Source organism: Nesoenas mayeri (genome assembly GCF_963082525.1).
Source record: "Nesoenas mayeri genome assembly, chromosome: 6".
Lineage (NCBI taxonomy): Eukaryota > Metazoa > Chordata > Aves > Columbiformes > Columbidae > Nesoenas > Nesoenas mayeri.
In genome coordinates this window covers 22509500-22528033 of record NC_137545.1, presented here as the reverse complement: position 1 = coordinate 22528033, position 18534 = coordinate 22509500, and the positions used below count along the sequence as shown (strand labels likewise).

At 39.1% G+C, this 18534-nt stretch overlaps 1 protein-coding gene and 1 long non-coding RNA gene across 5 annotated transcripts in view; one reads left to right on the top strand and one right to left on the bottom strand.

Moving 5' to 3' along the window:
* The window catches only part of ITGA6 (integrin subunit alpha 6), a 22816-nt gene extending 12668 nt beyond the window's left edge, over positions 1–10148 (top strand). The window contains exons 12-24 of the mRNA XM_080346389.1: positions 417–572; positions 1292–1407; positions 2310–2499; positions 2584–2667; positions 2859–2938; positions 3093–3170; positions 3275–3377; positions 4496–4669; positions 5574–5672; positions 6048–6158; positions 6245–6343; positions 6688–6813; positions 9801–10148. Coding sequence (XP_080202515.1) covers positions 417–572; positions 1292–1407; positions 2310–2499; positions 2584–2667; positions 2859–2938; positions 3093–3170; positions 3275–3377; positions 4496–4669; positions 5574–5672; positions 6048–6158; positions 6245–6343; positions 6688–6813; positions 9801–9959 — 1575 coding nt within the window. The 3' untranslated portion in view covers positions 9960–10148. The remainder of the gene's footprint in view (positions 1–416; positions 573–1291; positions 1408–2309; positions 2500–2583; positions 2668–2858; positions 2939–3092; positions 3171–3274; positions 3378–4495; positions 4670–5573; positions 5673–6047; positions 6159–6244; positions 6344–6687; positions 6814–9800) is intronic.
* On the bottom strand, positions 2000–18534 carry LOC308041604. Of its 4 annotated transcripts, none has more exons than XR_013922255.1 (4): positions 18398–18534; positions 11055–11111; positions 9704–9852; positions 2000–2497 (listed from the first exon to the last, which is right to left on the bottom strand). It is a non-coding gene; the product is annotated as an uncharacterized lncRNA (long non-coding RNA). The 4 variants fall into 4 exon arrangements; XR_013922256.1 differs by lacking the exon at positions 2000–2497 and adding an exon at positions 6408–7310; XR_013922257.1 differs by lacking the exon at positions 2000–2497 and adding an exon at positions 7767–8118.

Genomic DNA, 18534 nt, shown 5'->3' with positions numbered 1-18534 from the left:
AGGAGCTCAACAAATTCTCTGTGGCTCAGCAGCAACGAGCCTCCAAGGCTGCTTCTGACCACAGCAAAGTAAAGAGCTTCAGCTTACGCAACAGAAAGCAAGCGTGGTGTTTTCCTGTCATAGTGTGAATTTCATTTGCCTGAGTTACCATCTGTTGTTCCTAGGAATTCTTAACGGTGAGAGAAATCATCAGATCAGGAAGCCAGACAAAAAACCAAAACCAAAACCAAACTTGTGTTTTTGTGCATTTAAAAACAATGTTGGGTTTCTGTACAAGAGGTAGTTTTAACACTGCAGAATGTAGCAGCAAAGATTTTGCTTTACTGCTGTTCTAAAATGTATATCAAAAGCCAGTCTTTGTGGTGTTTTTTTCTCTGCACTGTACACTAATTATGCCATTTAAAATATTTTAACAGGAAAAGATTAAAGATAAGCTACGCCCCATCCCAGTATCAGTGAGTGTTAAAATTGCTGGCCTGGAGTCTAGCTCAGCATCCACAAGAAAAGAGAGAGCACTTCCAGATCTTATACCAATTCTAAATTCAAATGAATCAGAAACAAAGACCACAAAAGTAAGTCTTTCATACAATTTTTCCCATAAATCTTTGACAAATCACTGAATTTTAAAGACTTAGAAAGCTAAATTATGATCAAAGGAAATAACTGGGGTAGCACTGAACTCATACTGGCTTGTATTTTATATTTTGTTATGAACTTGTTACAAAATGTTATGAACTAGATCCTGTGTTTCTTTTGCAACAAAAGTGAAGATGGTATAGTTGCTAGGCTTTTTTCCTCTCCCCAACAAGTTTAGGAGGAAATGTACTTTTGATTAAAAATGGAAATCCATATTCTCCTGCTATGAACACTTGTCCCACATCACAAAATTATGTACTTTCTAATTCTTCTATGGTTAGGATGCTGTAGAGCATTAGAGCACTGCAGCAGTGATATAAAAGAAAGGGAATATCTCAGGTAAGAGATCTCATTTCCTCAACGCTCACTCATTGAAGAGTCACACTCAAGGATGTTCTTCCTCATTAGAAGTGTACCTCTCACTTAGAATTATCTCACTCTGCCTCTTAGTCACATGTAAAGTTTTAAATTGTCAGCATCAAGGGCTGTGTCTCATAAAGAAAAACCCTTGACAGGTGAGAAGATGTTAAAAGCTTACTCTGTTCAGGAAAGTGTCTCTGAGTTTCCTGTAGATGCTTCATGTGGTGCATGTCAGAAATGTTGTTTTACGCTGTTATCATGTGGCATGCAGTGAAAGTGTTTTGGTTTGATTTAGGTGGAGTTCTTAAAAGAAGGATGTGGAGAAGACAATGAATGTCACAGCAATCTGAAACTTCAGTACCGGTTTTGTAGTCGAGAAGGAAATGAAGACAGGTTTACTTATTTACCAATGTAAGCCTTGATTAATGCATTGCTAGAATTCAGATTCTTAACAAGTGCTTAGAAGTACTTTTAGGACAGAGTTTTGGGAGACAGAGCAGCTTTGTTCCATGACACTAGCAAACGGGGCTCTGTGCAGCGTGGGGATCGTGGGGCAGTGGGAGTGAGCTCTGGAAGAGAAGTAGTGGTACAGAGTTTACATGGATACAAAGTGGCCCCAACTTGTGCAGGTGTGGGCTACAAGTTAGAAAAAATGTTTCTAACTGCCAGAGAAATGAGATGCTGAACCAGCCCTCCAGTAGTTTATTTTGTGTGCTACTGTTAACTATTTTTAAGATTAAATTTGATTGCGAGTATGACAACATAATATGCTGTAGTCTAGTAGTGTAAGACAAGCAGTGACAGAGAAGTCATTTCACCATAACGCTCCCCTAACAGCCACTGTGCCTCCTCCCGGGAGGGCTGCTCAAACTGGAAAGGACGTGTGAAAAAACAAAAGGAAGTTTGTTCATGTAGTGTCAGCAGACTGGTTACCTTTAGCTGTGAGTGCCACAGGCTGACTTGGAAGCCAAACTCACATCTGTTTTACAAGAAAAAAGAAGGTCTGTAGATTTATTCAGAGAAAATTCATCACCATTAAACATGAGCCAGATGCAAGTGCTGGTTCAGAAATACTATAAACTCTTGATTACTTGAGACGTGTTTCAGCCTGTTACACCCTGTTAACTGCTGGGCACTTTGTGACAAAATACTGGTTTTTGGAAAAAAACCCTATGACCATTCATGTGTTCATGGTCTTACAGTAATTATTCCCTAATAAGGGGCGTTACATTTGGTAAACTGTAGTAAGAAGCAAACTTTCACATGCATTTGTTTTCCTAATGCACACGACCCTGTGCACTCTGTTTCTGTAGTGAAAACGGCACACCAGTACTTGTTCTGAAAGATCAGAAGGATATTGCCCTGGAAATAACAGTGACAAACAGTCCATCTGATCCAAAAAATCCACAAAAAGACGGTGAGGATGCATATGAAGCTAAACTGATCGCAACTTTTCCCGACAGTCTGACGTATTCTGCATTCAGGGAGATGAGGGGTTATCCTGTAAGTATTTTTAAGATAAAAGATATTAAATTTAAAAAATATTTTCAGCTCATTTTTACTTCTAAATGTATTCTGTTTAATCAGGAAAAACAGCTAACGTGTGGTGCTAACCAAAATGGTTCTCAAGCAGAATGTGAACTTGGAAATCCTTTCAAAAGAAATTCAAATGTAAGTTGCACCTATTTTATTCAAGTTATAAAATTTTATTCTTGACTGCAGTTTGTTTCTGTGTGTCATAACTGGAAATTTGATTTGGATCTGTCTTTTTAACTCTAGAGCTTGATGATTTATTTCTATAATATTGCATATATTGTTATATTTCATAAATGTTTATGCATTTCATGGATCTTCTTGTCTAGGTAACCTTTTATCTCATCTTGAGCACCACTAAAGTTAATGTTGATACAACAGACTTGGATATTAATCTGAAGTTGGAAACGTAAGTTTTCTTTGTGTGTGCGTGCACATGCATGTTTTCATATACAGTTGTAAACATTTGGAATGAATTTGTTCTGTTCACAAAAGCAATTTAATAGTAAAGTGAAACCTGCTAGATTTGTAAAATAAACAGCACTGTTCCCTTTTCATTGTAGAACAAGCACTCAAGTTAATTCGACTCCAATTACAGCTAGTGCTAAAGTGGTTCTTGAATTGCTTTTATCACTCACTGGGTAAGTATTGATAGCATAACAAATGGAGAGGGCTGGGGATGACAGTTTTGCTGCAGACTTCATTAAAATCCAGTTATTGTCCTTCCCCACCCCCACCTGAACAGAGTTGCTAAGCCTTCTCAGGTGTATTTTGGAGGCAACATCGTTGGTGAGAGTGCTGTGAAATCTGAAGAGCATATTGGAAACCTCATAGAGTACGAATTCAGAGTGAGTAATTTAGATTAATGCCAACAACTGCTTTTACTCAAATGAACAGCTTCTCTCTTCATGCATATGAACACTTGGAAAAGTTGCTGATTTTAAAATTGGCTTTTCTTGTCCCAAAATCCTGACTTCCTGATCAGATCATGCAGTGTGACTGCAGACTGGAGCTTCTTTAGGTCTTGAGGTTTTACGATCATATTTTGAGGAAGTGGCCTGAGGCTGGCTGTGCACGTTGTTCTTCAGCGCAGCCCTTGCAGTCAGTTGTACGGCATAAAACCCCACACAGGCAGGGGTCAAAGCCTAAACCCAGCAGCCCAGGGGTGATCTGTGCACACAGCCAGACAGGGTGGGCACTTAGTGCGTGCAGCGTTGAGCAGGTACGCAATGACACTGCAGAATGTCTGTGTCTAGTTCACTCTTTTGGTCTTCTGCCTAATTAATAAATCAAGGAGAAGGCTAAGAGAGACGATTCTGGTTCTGTAACAACTCTGTTTATCAGCAAGAGAATTGCTTTTTCTATGTCATTAAGGCAAGCCTTGCTGTCTTTGTACATAGTAGTTTGTCAGGACTGAAGTCCATCTCTGTCAATCCTGTACTTCCTTTGGTGCCTGCATGTGTGTATTAAACTAGAAGCAGATAGAAGGTGTTTTAGAGCTTGCTGTCATGAACAGTAACACTAAGAAAGCAAAAAAATAGGTTGGGAAACAACTTCCAGACTAAGGAGAGCAAGAGCTGGTTATCTTTCTATGTCAGAGTTCCGCATAGACTTGCAATTTGCCTCAGTTATGTAACTGAATGATTTGTTAACTCTAAATTGGAGTTATTGTTGTTTCACATGAAGACAGATTTCTAAAAATTAACATCTTAAAAATCAACAGCTTACAGTTCATGGTAGGGAATTTTAATCCTTATACGTTTAAACTCTGTATTAACTTGCTATCCAAGTGCATTAGATTCAGTATATGCTCTGTCTTTATGCTCTGTTTCAATTGTCTTTCATCAGCTTTTAGATTTCCTGTTAGCTACATGCTTAAAACTTGCCCAAGTCAATAACACCTTAAATTGAGAAGCAAATCTCTTTAAAAAGTATTTCACAGTTTAAAGAATGTTTGTTTTAACAGGTAACTAACTTGGGCAGACCACTGAAAACATTTGGTACTGCTTCTCTGGACATCCAATGGCCGAAAGAAATTAGTAATGGCAAATGGCTGCTTTATTTGATGAAAATAGATTCCAAAGGCTTGGAAAAAGTCTCCTGTCAACCTGAGAATGAAATAAATAGTTTGCATGTTGCGGTACGTTCCCATGTGATAGTGGGCATAAGAGCTTGCCTCCAGAAGAATATATATATTTTTTTTGTTGGGGTGTGGGTATGTGTGTGTGTGTCTTCAGCAGCTCAGAAACACACCACATGAGCCATGTATCAAGGGTTAAGCTTGTTAGTAGACTTCATAACAGCTAATGAGGGTAACATGCTAAAGGATGGATTCTGTGTCGTAGTCACTGTTTTTGCAATGGGCACCATTGTCATATGCTCTCTTAACAAATTTCATAAGCACGATTGATATTGCATTGAGGTCTTACACAGAAAACAATACAAACCAGTAAATATCTCCCCAGCCTGTGGGAATTGCATGGATTTTTTCTTTTTAAACAGAAAGGGCTTTCACTTAAATTCACTTCTGAGTTATCAAGCAAGTTTCATAGCCCTTCATTGTGCCTATCCAGTAAGATTTTTTTCCTAAACCCTGAGCCTTCATTTTCATAATGGTTTTTTTCATATAATCTTAAGATCATTTGGGAGTTTTAATTTTCACCATTAAAACTGGATGCACATAAACCCATTCTTGTCAGGTCACTACACCAGTTAATAAAACTTTCAGTGCATGTAATTAATATACAGTTCAAGAAAGATGCATCTTATTCTTTTAGCATAGTAACATTCATACCATTTATATAGAACAAAAATGGAAGTAGCACTGAAAGCTGTGTAAATCTAAAACCCCCCAGACCTATTAAAAGTCAGTTAACCTTTCTTTAGGTAATCTAAAATTCTAGTGATTTTCCTGACTCTGTTACTGGCAATAAATGTGGTTATGTATGTAATATGTAAGGGATATGTAATGATGTCGCTCATGCTGATCTTGGAACGAGAAGACACTCACTGAGCTCTTACTCTTCCTCCTCTCCCCCCCATAGGAATCCCGGAACTCACGAAGGAAACGTGAGGTTGCAGAGAAGCAGATCACAGACAGCAAAACATTTTCTTTGTTCTCAGAAAGAAAATACAAGACCTTGGTAAGCATCAACTAGTCTAGTCAGATGCCTCCTACTGCACTTGTAAGAGGGCTTTTCTGAGTTTGGCTGGGTGAAAGAAGGTATCTCTTTGCTCTTTATTTTTATCTTATATCCAAGTATCAATTATTTAAAAATTTGATCATTTAGATTATCTACCGAAGAGAGAAATAGGAAAGAATTTCTGCATAGTTATCTACATTAAAATAAACAGGTTATAGCATCTTTATTGACTGTGCTGTCAGTACAAACAGGTTTTGGGTCTTGCACATAAATATTGATGCATATAATCCAATTTTTAATTTGGGGGTGGGGAGGGATGCTTAAACAATCTGTGAGGGTGTGTTTTTATTTACATGTAGAAATTTGTAATTGCAGGACTGCAATGTGAATGCACGCTGTGTGGATATAAAATGTCCCCTCAAGGGCTTAGACAGCAAGGCCTCTCTTGTGCTGCGTTCCAGACTGTGGAACAGTACTTTCTTAGAAGTAAGTTCTCTTACCTGCCATTTGGGGAAGGTCAGGGGTTTTTTTTTCTGTTCTGTGTCTAACGTCCATATTTTATTATGGAACAGGAATACTCAAAAATGAACTACCTGGACATTCTTGTTAGGGCTTCAATCAGTGTTCCTGCTGCAGCTAAGAATGTTAAACTCACAAATGAAGTTGCTCAGGTAGGCCAATCTTTTAATTCTAACTATATGTTATGATTGTGATGTTTCCAGCTTACCTCAATGGCTGGAAAAAAATTAAACCATTTAAAACCAAAAGTAGGTAAAAGTTTAGCTTTTTAACTGAGTTCTGAATTTTGGACCATTTTTACCTTTAATCGGGTTGGAAAAATCCACTACCATATTGGAACGATACCAGTCAGAACTTTTTCTTCCAAAACATTTTAAAGATGGGAGAGAGAAGACATCTTGTCAGAAAAGAGATAACTGTATAATTTGTAGCTTTATATTAAACATGGATGCTTCTGAAATGCTCTTTCCATCATCACATATTTTCTCTCCTTTAGGTGCGTGTTACTGTCTTCCCTGCAAAACCAGTAGCACTGTACACAGGAGTGCCTTGGTGGATCATCGCGGTGGCTATTTTTGCTGGAATACTGATGCTGGCACTGTTGGTATTCTTACTATGGAAGGTGAGTTTTTATTCATCTGGTTATTTTACATTCCCTGGTCTACAACTGACTAGATAGCAAAATAATTAAGCAAATGAGTAAGTATTTTGATTTGGTTTTGGGACTCCAAACAGAGCAAAACTGCCCAAACATTACCTTTATCAGTTTCTCAGTTTTGCAGCATTTGGAATGAGAATGGTTACACGGGGAGACTTGTTATGATATTTTTCTGTTTGCACATCCTTGAAAGGAAGTATTTTGAACTCTGGGCAAAACTGGAGACAAATATTCAGAGACCATACTTACTTTGATACTGGTGGATACAGCTAACTGAGGCTTCTGCAGTTAGGTATGAAACTTCATGTGAATTGTCTGCAAATGTTTCAGCAGGGCTTTGTTCTTGTCATGTTAGAAATACCATTAAATGGATAGTAGATGAAAACCAAAAGATACAGAAATAATATATAGCCAAGTGTGGTGGTCATTTTCTGTAGGATTGGCTTCTTGCCTTAGAAATCCTAAAGGAATAGATAAGTGTGTATAATAGGGAAATAATTTGCAAAATAAAAAAATGAAGTACCTATTTTTCTAACTACTCTTGGCATTTTTACAGCTAATTGTGGTTCTAAGTGTAACAGGGCTGTCCTTTTGTTCTTAGTTTTTACAGGTATAAGCAGGTAGAATAGCAGGTGGTTATTCAGAAAGGAGAGGTGACAAGGACTATCCTATCTGTCACTTTCTTCTGGAGAAACTGCAGCAATTGGCTTTGCTGAGGAGCTGCTATTTGCTGCAGGTTACCTCTGACCTGATAGTTCAGACTTCCTTATTTTCTGATAAATGCCCAACACCAGCTGCAAATCTTCCTGATGAATGTTGGTTTACAAATACTAGTGTTTTACTGCACATGAAAATACACACATTTTCAGACGCACACACAGTTTGAAATGCTTCTTTTGATGACAAACACTGAGTGGTCTTATGAAGGACAAACATTATATTTCAGAGACAGTTACATGATTGGTTTAAAACATGCCTGTGTTGGACAGGTCAAAGCAGTACTCAGTGTTGCTCTACCCTGTGTTTTTGTCTGTCCTGTGCACTAGTCCACAAACAGGTTTCTGTATAGACTTCTTTCTGATCTTCACAGCCAGCTTTAGTTGCTATGGACATCATTACAAGTGTAGCAAAACACATGGAAAACAATATTCTTTACCACAGGTTATTCTATTATTTTACAGATGGAGTGAGTCCAGGAAGTTCTCAGATCTAGAAACAGATTTCTTGTGACTTTTTTTTTTTTTTTTTTTTTTTTTTTTGGCAACAAGCCTGTGAAGGGATAATGGGAAGATAGTTCAGAGTTCATTTAAGTCAGTTTTAATAGCTTTGACTTCTTCCAGTCTACAAAAATTGACTAAATACCTTGCTTCCTTGTAGTGTGGTTTCTTCAAGAGAAATAAGAAAGATCATTACGATGCCACATATCACAAGGCTGAGATCCATGCTCAGCCATCTGATAAAGAGAGGCTTACTTCCGATGCATAGTATTGATCTACTTCTGTAATTGGTAATGGATGATATTTTTTAATTTTTAGCTGTGGCACATGCTATGGGTGCGGTGGCTAACTATGAACCTTTTACTGCTTATGTTCTATTAACTTTTGGATTTCAAACTATTGTACTCTCTTGCTCATTCTGTTGATAGATTTTCAGCTTTTGGTGCACGTGAACAAACACAGATGTTTGCCTTGGTTTAAAAAGTTTTTATTTATTTCTTTAGAAAACATCTTGATCTGTTGCAGTGGTTTTTAGTCTTTTCTTTTTTATGTTTTAAAAGTGCAAGTAAGTTTTTAAGCTTGAGAGATGGTAGTCAACACTGCTGAGTGAAGATTTAAAGCTAAGACTACATGGATGATAAACTTGCTTTACTAACTTCTAGTGCATGCTGAAAGATGTTGCTTATAAGGAAAGGGGTTTTCATAATAAGAATTTAAATGCTGTGGAAACATCTGTTTTCCTTCAATCCTAAGATATACTTTTCTAGGAACACACTTTTCCTCTGCTGAAGCCACTAGATGCATGATGATTTATGCTTCTAGCAACCTTTATTCAACTTAAGATACAATATGCATGTACATTATAAGTGATGCTTGGGATGAGGGAGTGGGGAGGAATTCTTAACTAAAATATGTCAGAACAGTGTTTAATGAAATCTTAACCAAGAGATGGCTACAGATTGGGTCTGTGCTTTGATATATTTTCTTTTTAAATTCAGTTCCAACAAAAAATCCCCACCACCCCAAATACTATGAACATTACCACTTTAACTTTTCTGTTTTTCCTAGCAGTATCTAATGACAGCTGGATGGCACAATATCTGTTAACCTCAATCTTGATATCAGTGACCCATAAGCATGTAAAGCTGAGTGTCTACCAATCATCATCTTTGTAACACTGTGGCCATAACTCCATTTTGGTTTGAAAATTAATTTCTGTCCACTCCTCAATAGTTAATCAGTTGAGATGGTGCTTTGAAAAACAAGGCCCTAGTGTAACGTCTTGAAGGCCCTGGAAATCTTTCTGTGGGTTTTAAAGGTAAATCACATCACCATACAGGAAGATACTGAAGTATAATACATTCTTACCTGTGGTTCAGGAGAAGCAAGCTTTCCTGAACTGTAGCTACTACTTCGTGTAGCATTAAATTATGATATGAATTAATAGATTTATAAAGACGACTTATGTGACTTGCAAAACAAATTTAGAAAGTTAGCAGAGGGAGTATTTTTAAGGTAGTAGATTGCCAGATTGTCAGACTGTGCCTTTTTTCTTAAGCTGCTGATGGAATAACTAACAGAGACCTGCTGGCTCGCTACATTTTTGGCCTACAGCTTTTTGTTTTCGATATTCTTACCTGTATGTCTGTGCAAAGGAAGAATGTACTGCCTCTACAGTTGTAGTACTTTGGCAGCAACTTAAACCTAACTTGTTCTTTCTCTTCTCTGCCCCAGTGTGGGTTCTTCCAGCGTTCTAGGTACGAAGACAGTGTCCCCCGATATCATGCTGTAAGAATTCGAAAAGAAGAGCGAGAGATCAAAGATGGGAAATACAAAGACCTTGAGACAAAACAGTGGTTCACAAAATGGAATGAAAATGAAAGTTACTCTTAGGGAAAAATTATTTCAATCCACGAATTTCAGATAGAGGTTAATGCTTTAATTAACGGAATACTGATGGAGTTAGACCTATGAACACTATGGACATTCACCGTTTGATTGTAGATATTACTACTTACTTTGAGGCTTTTGTTTGCACAGTTAAAATTGCTTCAGACTTTATTTGCATTATTTAATTTCCAGACTGCCTCTTTTCCCCTTCAAATCTAACTCACATTTTAGAAGATACTGTATTGATTTGGGGTCTTTTCTGCAAAATTATGCAAAACCACTATGGCAGACCTTTTCCTGTGATCACAGGTATGCAATGAATGCATGGTTAAGGTTAAGATAAGGTTCTCCATCCTTCCCTCAACACATAATCCATTATAAACACACAGTGGCCTTAACACACTTCATTCAAGTATAGTCTGAAGACCCGCAAATCTACTTTAGTCATAAGCCTTGCCTGCTGCAGTAGTTACGGCTTAACAAAAAGCATCATCTTAAATTACATGTGCAATAGGTCATATTGCTTTTTTTTTAAAGATCGGATTGTGCGATTCTTGCTCACAACAAATATACACAGGTTTTTTTAAAAGAGAGGCTTGAATATTAGATGTACTTTTTGTATATATATATTTTAGTCATATTTGTATTTATTTTTGTTATAAATCATTGTCTTTGACTAACTGCTAGGCCAAAGACTTAACTGAACCTTCAAATCCACTGTGTCTTTGAACTTCAGATTGTGAGACCTGAGGCTTTCATTGAATTTTAATAAATTACTGAAGGTGCCAATGCTTTCTAAAAATGTAAATATTTCTTCCAATGATGTGTATGGGGGCTTTTTTTCCTGATACTTGTAACTTTATGCAACAGGAATTATCAGGTTTTGTAACATGATTTGTATATTACATCAGACTATTTAATGATTTGGACACCAAGGAAAAGTAGGGTTTTTAGATACAGTTTTGTACTTAGTGCAAGAAAGTGAGAGGCTCTCCGGAAACTGCTTCCCAGCTTCATAAGGATGTCCTGTTTAGCAAAAGGCATTGACTACTGCAACTGTTACACAGCACTTGAAGGAGGCTATAAAGCCCAGCTTACCTGAACTACGAGGATCGGAGCTGATCCACGTTGAGACTACTGAATCGTCTTGAATACCTGAATGTGGATAAAAGTAGAATCACATTGTTGTGTTTATCAGCAATCTAGTTATTGTAACATAACCGATAAAACTATTTAAAGAGTTTACTTTTTTAGCCATGTTCTAAAGTGTTGGTACTATTTAAGAATGAAGATTTAGTTCACAATTGTTTATTCCATGTGAAACAATATTCTGCTCAAAAAGTATGCATGTTTTAATTGCTAGTAATTTGAGCTATGCAAAAACCTCTTGGTACTTTTTCCCCTCATAGGGTAAAAACCTGCCAGGAGGGCAGTTGTCAAGTGTCTTATTTTTATTATTATCTTTGAACATACCTTCTTGGTAGGTGTGTTCACCTAAAAAGTTATCATTATACAAAGTGCATTGACACTCTTCTTCCTCCCAATGAATACTCTCAGTATGTTGTGAGCCCAATTTTATGAACATTTACACATGTATTTTGCTAAGTTTTTGAGCTTTCAAAACTCTAGGTTATTTGCTGAAAGGTTCAGCAGCATCAGGGGCCAAGAACTTTGACAAAATGGCCTTGGATTTAAAAGCAGAATGTGGCCCTTGCCTAAGAACGTGAATGTCTTAGCAGTGTCAAACTGAAAGTTCTTGAAGAAGTCATGTCACTAGTATACTTTTATCTCAAACTTTTTTTATACTGGCTAACAATGCATCATTCCATGATTAGAAATTACCTGTGGATATTTGTATAGGAGTGTGAAATAAAGTGAGTTTTTTTTTAATTAAACATTGCTCTGGTAATCATGATTTCTTATAATTAACTGAGGTAGCTACAGCTAAGTTCACTATACGAGCAAGCTGAACTCCCCCATGCAAAGGGCAGAAACAGCAGCTGCAGGAGCTGATAACACACAATCTCACACTTGCAGCTGCCTGCTGCTGTCCCCAGCATTGGTAAGAGTCCAGCATGGAGTCTAGCAGGGCAGGCTATGGCAGAGCACCATGGGACAGAGCTGCTCTGTCCCTCCACAGCTCCCTCCTGCTGCGCAGGGCCCTCTCAAGGCAAGCTGCCTTCTAAAAGCTTCGCTTCCGTGACTGGGGTGATGGGTACATCCCCCATGTTAGTCAAGGACCTCACATACCCTGTTGACCAGTGGAAGTTTGATCTGACAGTCAATTACATGAGAGTGTACAGCTTCAGATCTACAGAACAATACAGAAAAGCCAAAAAGATGCAGGACTGCTTCCCCCTCCACAAAAACAGAGAAAACCTGTGGTTTATCTAAATTTTTAGGGTGTTAACCCTCACAGGATGCTTTGCTGACATTTTGCTGAAAGGCTTTTTGATGTAAAAAGGCCTGAAGATAAGGGTTAGGAGGATACCTGCTAGACCAATGTTTGGTGTTGCAGCCAAGAAACTTCTAGGACTAGAACTGGGAGATGCTGCTAGATCCATCAGAGCAAAAAGGTGTGGACCGAACCAGCTTTTACTAAACAATTATTTACATAACTATACCCACAAACATTTGTCCATAACAAGACAAAGTATGGACTAGGAGAACAGTTAAGTAGCTGATCATAGGCAATACAGTACAAATATAGGACATGAAGTTTCATATATGCTCACATATACTAGACACATATAATACTAGACTAGTATATACTATATACACAGTGTAACTATGCTATATATGTATATATGCACATACAAAAAACATAATGTACAATGTTTGCACTGTAGAGAGAGAGTGTGTATATATAATATATACATATACTATATAGCCTAAGGTACATAAACAGAATGCTACTAAACTGTAATACCTTCACTTATATTTAACTGTCACAGAATCGACTGGGTTGGAAAAGACCTCAGAGATCATCGAGTCCAACCCTTGGTCCAACTCTAGTCTGTTTACTAGATCATGGCACTAAGTGCCATGTTCAACCTCACTTTAAAAACCTCCAGGGATGGCGAGTCCACCACCTCCCTGGGCAGCCGTTCCAATGCCTGACCACTCTCTCTATAAAGAATTTCTTTCTAATATCCAGCCTAAATTTCCCCTGGCAGAGTTTAAGCCCATGCCCCCTTGTCCTATTGCTGACTGCCTGGGAGAAAAGACCAATCCCCACCTGGCTATAACTTCCCTTCAGGTAGTTATAGAGAGTGATGAGGTCACCTCTAAGCCTCCTCTTCTCCAGACTAAACAACCCCAGCTCCCTCAGCCTCTCCCCATAGGTCTTATGTCATAGCACAGAAGACATATCTTACAAGAAAAGTAAGATGCCCAGAAGTTCTGTGTGGAAGAAGAGCTGGAACAGAGTGCTCAGAACATCAGGAACAGGCACATGAGGCGAAGGGAAGCTTTTCAAAGTGGCACTAAAGCACCAGTCGCTGTTTGAAGCACCCAGGTTACAACGCTAACCATCACTGCAGCAGCATGTCTTAAAATAAACAGACTACACAGAACCAGAAAGCTGCTCATGTGCAAACAACTGAAATAACTTCCCCCAGCACAGAGCTAGTGAGAGTGCCGGCTGGTGGTTTGCAAAACTGGGGAGAACAAACTGTGAGAAACAGCCAGTGTTGGAGTCACAGGCCCTGCTTCGCTGGCTTGTCAGGTAACACAGCCCTGCATGATAAGAAGAAATGGGGGCTGTGTATTTCCCTACAGTGGCTTCCTTTACCTGTCCATTTGTCTTCCCAGGCCCTGGATTCATAGTATACACCTTTTATAACCTCATAAGCCTTACTGGAGTCCTAACCATGACTATCTTGATAAAAGCACAGCAACCCTTACCCTGAGAAGCTGCCACAGAAATTGGCCTTAATCCCTAGCCAGGCTGTGATATTGTCACTGTACAGGGCTGGGGGACATGCAGTTTGCATTTGCCATATTCAAAGACAGATCCCTTTCTTCCTTCATTTCTTAGCTCTGCAAAATGGTGGTTTGCAAGCAGCACCTCTTCAGGGTTGCACCTGCCTCAAAGATCCAGGCAGATAACTGTTTCTAACAAGCAAAACTGTCTTTGCTGCTGCTTACCCAGCTACCACAGAACAACATATATCCCCCTTGCCATTGATCTCTCAGTCTCTTTGTCTCCAGTAGATAAGGGAGGAAGGGAGAGAACAGTCGAATACTTTTGCCAGGAGCATATGAAATAATGCAGCTGCTAAATGGATTAAAATAAATGTTTGTAGGATATTGCTTGGTTTCTTGAAATAGAGGCCAACAGTTAATACTGTGAAAAAATGCAGTTGTGATTCGTGCTAAGATGTTTAATGTTTACGGATATAACTAAATGAGGCACAGACTCTGAACTTGGAAAAGGGAAAGGTGGTTAAGTTCTATGTAAAAAGTTATGAAACTTTTTTAGGAAGTTATATTGATAGAGTGAACTAACATTTTAAGGGTCAAGCAACTATATAATAAGGGCCTACTAACAAGCTAACATTTTAAACCACATAATTAATATCTAGTTTAGAGCTGTATGTAACTAATTGTGCTAAAAAACAACCAACAGGACTTCATTAAATGCCGAGATAAGAAGTTTTACAGCACCAGCTGCAACCTTGAGGAGACAAGATAGACCAAGATTTACAGCAAAAAGGAGGTACCAGTCTGGTTCCAGTCAGTTTGGTAGATTGGATTCCAGCCAGTTCCTCCTAATGAGCCAAAGGTAGAAAGTCCACTGTGACGAAGCTGAAGGAGCCTTCATCCAAAGACCCCTAAAGACTCTTCCTCAAATTCACCAAGTGACATTGCGCAGGCGCAACAGGGGAGGGTCAAGGAGGGGAATATGTAAATGGTTATCTGAGACTCCTTTTAATAAAAAGCAGGAAAGGTCATGAATATGTATAGGTGTTTCTGGGGTCATTATGAATATGTAATACCATACTGTATTTAAGCACACTTCTTATTGTTAAGAGTGTGCGTGTTGGGCAGAGTGAATCCTCCGCGCACCCAGCGCTGTTTTGCTTATGCTCTAATGAACACGTTTTTACGGAATACAAGGAATTGGATTAAATGTTGTTTATCCATAGAAAAAGCGTAAGTTATTTATTTCAATACTACAGACCTGAGAAGCGTACCATTGCCAGCCACCTTATGAGACAGCCTGTAGCTGATTCCAGTTTAGCAAGGAGGAATAACTTAAAATAGCCATCTTGGACTAGACCAGATCACCCAAATCAGCATCGCACCTCTGACAACAGCCAATAGTTAAGCAGTGGGATGACTGTTCTTTGCCCTTCCTGGTCCCACAAAAAGTTAGTGCTCAACTTCAGTAGCTATCTAGTATATTTTCCCATTGAAGAAAAAGCTATCCAGGACAATCAATTACAGAATTTCTCCAACTGCCTTCTGATCTCGAGTCATGAAGTAGTACATAGCAAAAATTCACAAACTCCAAAGTTTAATTATACACTGAATAGAAAAGAGCCCATCTCTATGTTTTTCTTGAACCTGCTACAGACTGTCAACTCACACAGAAACCTCTCTATATTCTTATCAACTTTGTTGCCATTTTTATATCTTTTTATTTCTATTCCTGCAAAAAAAGAAACCAAAGCTGTATCAAAGCAATGTAACCTTAAGAACATTTCCTAGCATAGCAAAAGCACCTAAACTTACTGATAAAAACCTAAGAACAAAACCAAACCTTCGGGCAGAGTAAGTACACAAATTGAAAAGAGACATGGATAGATGGAACAGATGACTGCACAGGCATCAGAGCAAAGCATATTAACCACTGAAAGAGAGAGCTATTCTACGGATATCTGTACCAGGCAACTTCACTTCTTCTTCTTAACCTATAATGCACCTATTTTGGAGGAAAGAGTGGAAAAGAAAGACGGGGGAAAAAAATAGGTGCACCAGGACATGCAGCAACTGTGATTTCGAGTAACGGCTTATCTGTAGCATCACCTTAACAAATCAAGAACTCTTTCTATGGAACACACTGCAAGAATGCAATGCTTCAAATTATCTTATTAAACCTTAAATGCCATGTTAAATTTTAAATTGAAAGCAAAAAAAAAAATGTAATTGCTTAAGATTAAAACTAAATGCTACACTATTATCTTGAATTCTTGATTTGTTCTGTCCCGTTTATGTATCCAGGTGTATTATAATTTTAGGAGCACCAATAAGCAGGAATGAGTAGAAAAATGCCAAATGGCAACAAATAAAACATTTCTCCTTTTTGGTTTATATAAGAATTTATAGAAATTAGCAAATCAGAAACTCCAGCTAGTTTTGCACCGGATCCAATCAGAGTAAGTCCCCATGTGATGGTTTGACTGAAACAGAGTTAGTTTTCATGCAGTTAGAAACTCTTCTTTTTCACAGCTAGGATGGTGTTTGTTTTGGATTTAGTATGAGAAGACTGTGATAACATGCTAGGTTTCCCATGTTTTGCCTGAGAAAAGCTAGCTTATTTTCTCTCAGTGATTTTCTAGTGTTTGGCATTTGATATAATGTAAAAACTTGCTGATATCTTGGCTGTTGTCAGGGAGATCAAGGTCTTTCTGGGCTCTCTATCTGCAGGTGGGAGGCAGCTGGGGAGCACAGATGGGGTGACCTTGACTGACATCCAGGCTGATCAATGAAAATATTCCCTACCATTAGCATCATGCTCAGTATATAACTGGAGTTGGCCTTTCCAGCTAGTTAGATCCATTCTGGATTTCTGTTAGTTTGGCCTTTTGCAGGTGGCCTTACCCATGAGTTTCTCCCTTTCCTTTCAGTTCTCTCCCCTACTTGGTGGGGAGTAAGCAAGCAGCTATCGTAGTCTTTGATGCTGGCATTAAACCACAACACCCCAGAAAATCATCAATGACAGAAACAGGTTTTAAAAACAGATAGGGAGAGAGAAAGAGAATTCAAAATATTCTCCAATATTTTAACAGAACATGTTTACATGGATCCCTCTCTGATCAGCAACTTAAACAAGACCAAGAAAACACCTTTAGGTAAACAGAGAGGGCTTGTTCTGCTCTGAACACAGCATTTAATGAATTATCACAATCTGTTCTCCACAGTTACTTCTGTGACTGCTCATGCTGCATAATTTTCCCCTGAGACAAGTGCTCACTGTTTACACTATTGAGAATGGGCTCCAGTTTAAAGTACAATGATTCATTTAGCCTCTGACAGCCTTTGTCACATCTTCTGGCTGGGGACTGCTGTCCAAAGATAACTTTAGGCAGTAGGCCAGTTTTTAAGGCATGCCTGTGAGCTGAGACATCAGGCATTGAGACAGTAATGTAAAGGCATAAAAGATGAAGTCAGTCAGGAGCCATCATAAGAAATTGCAACAAATACCCAACTCACTGCTTGTAGGCACTGCCTTAAAAGAGTGCTGGCTCACAACTAAGAGGCCACCATAAAACAGTTTTAAGCACAGCAATTCATAGGTAGGAGCCCTAAACCATTACAAACTTAAGTGACATAAACCGTTACTTGGTGCTTCTGGGAGCAGCCTACAAGCAGAAATAAAGCAAAACCTGTGAGTAACCTCTTTGTAGAAGCCTTGCAGAGACACACAAGCTGTTTGTTCACCCCATTAGCCACTGTTCCCTAACCACAACAGAAGCAGCCATGCACTTTTGGCACAAGACAAAGGTCCAGTCTGATTATAAAGCAGATGAAGCAGTCTAATCCTGAACTACTGTTTCATTCTTACATATTATCAGTGCAGTTACTGCTCAGAAAATTGCCTCTGTAGGCAGACTGAATCAATGTTTTCTGTATTTCAATGCAACATAAAAAAAAAAAAAACCAAAACAACCCCTTAATACACTATGGTATCTTCATCTGTCTAATGAGAGGCTCCAAGCAATCCAACAAAGCACCGAACAGATTAATGTGACAGAAATAGCAATATGATTCCTGCTCTAGCAGAGGCCACCAGATATCCATCCCTGGACATCTATAGGGTCAGGGATAAGCCATGGATACAAGGCATGTTTAAAGGAAACCAATAAACATTTAAGAGTTGATTTCACAAGAAAAATTTATGGAGCAAATACAAGCATCCACAATAACAGAAGCAAATGATCCAGAGCCATATCCAGTAGTGTATGGTATTGTACACAATTCTGAATTACAGAAGTCAATATCTACACTGTAGTAAGTTTATCAGAAATGCTTATAATAACTGTTAACTGCCTTTTTTTGGTTTGGTCCCGGTCCCGGCCCCCATCCCCTCAGCCCCGCCGCGGGGCCGCTGCCGCCGGTCCCCTCACGGCCGCCGGTCCCCTCACGGCCTCCCGCCCCGCAGCTCTTCACCAGGAAGGCAGGGACACCCCCCGGCCCGAGTACCGCCACCGTACCTGTCCGAGGCTGGGCTCCTCCTGGAACGGGCCGCCGCCCTCCCGCGGCGATCGGCCGAGGCTCCGGACAGCTGCGCGGCCGCCTCAGGGGCTGCGACCCTGCCCGCGGGGCCGGGCTGCTCGGGGCGCCCCCGCCC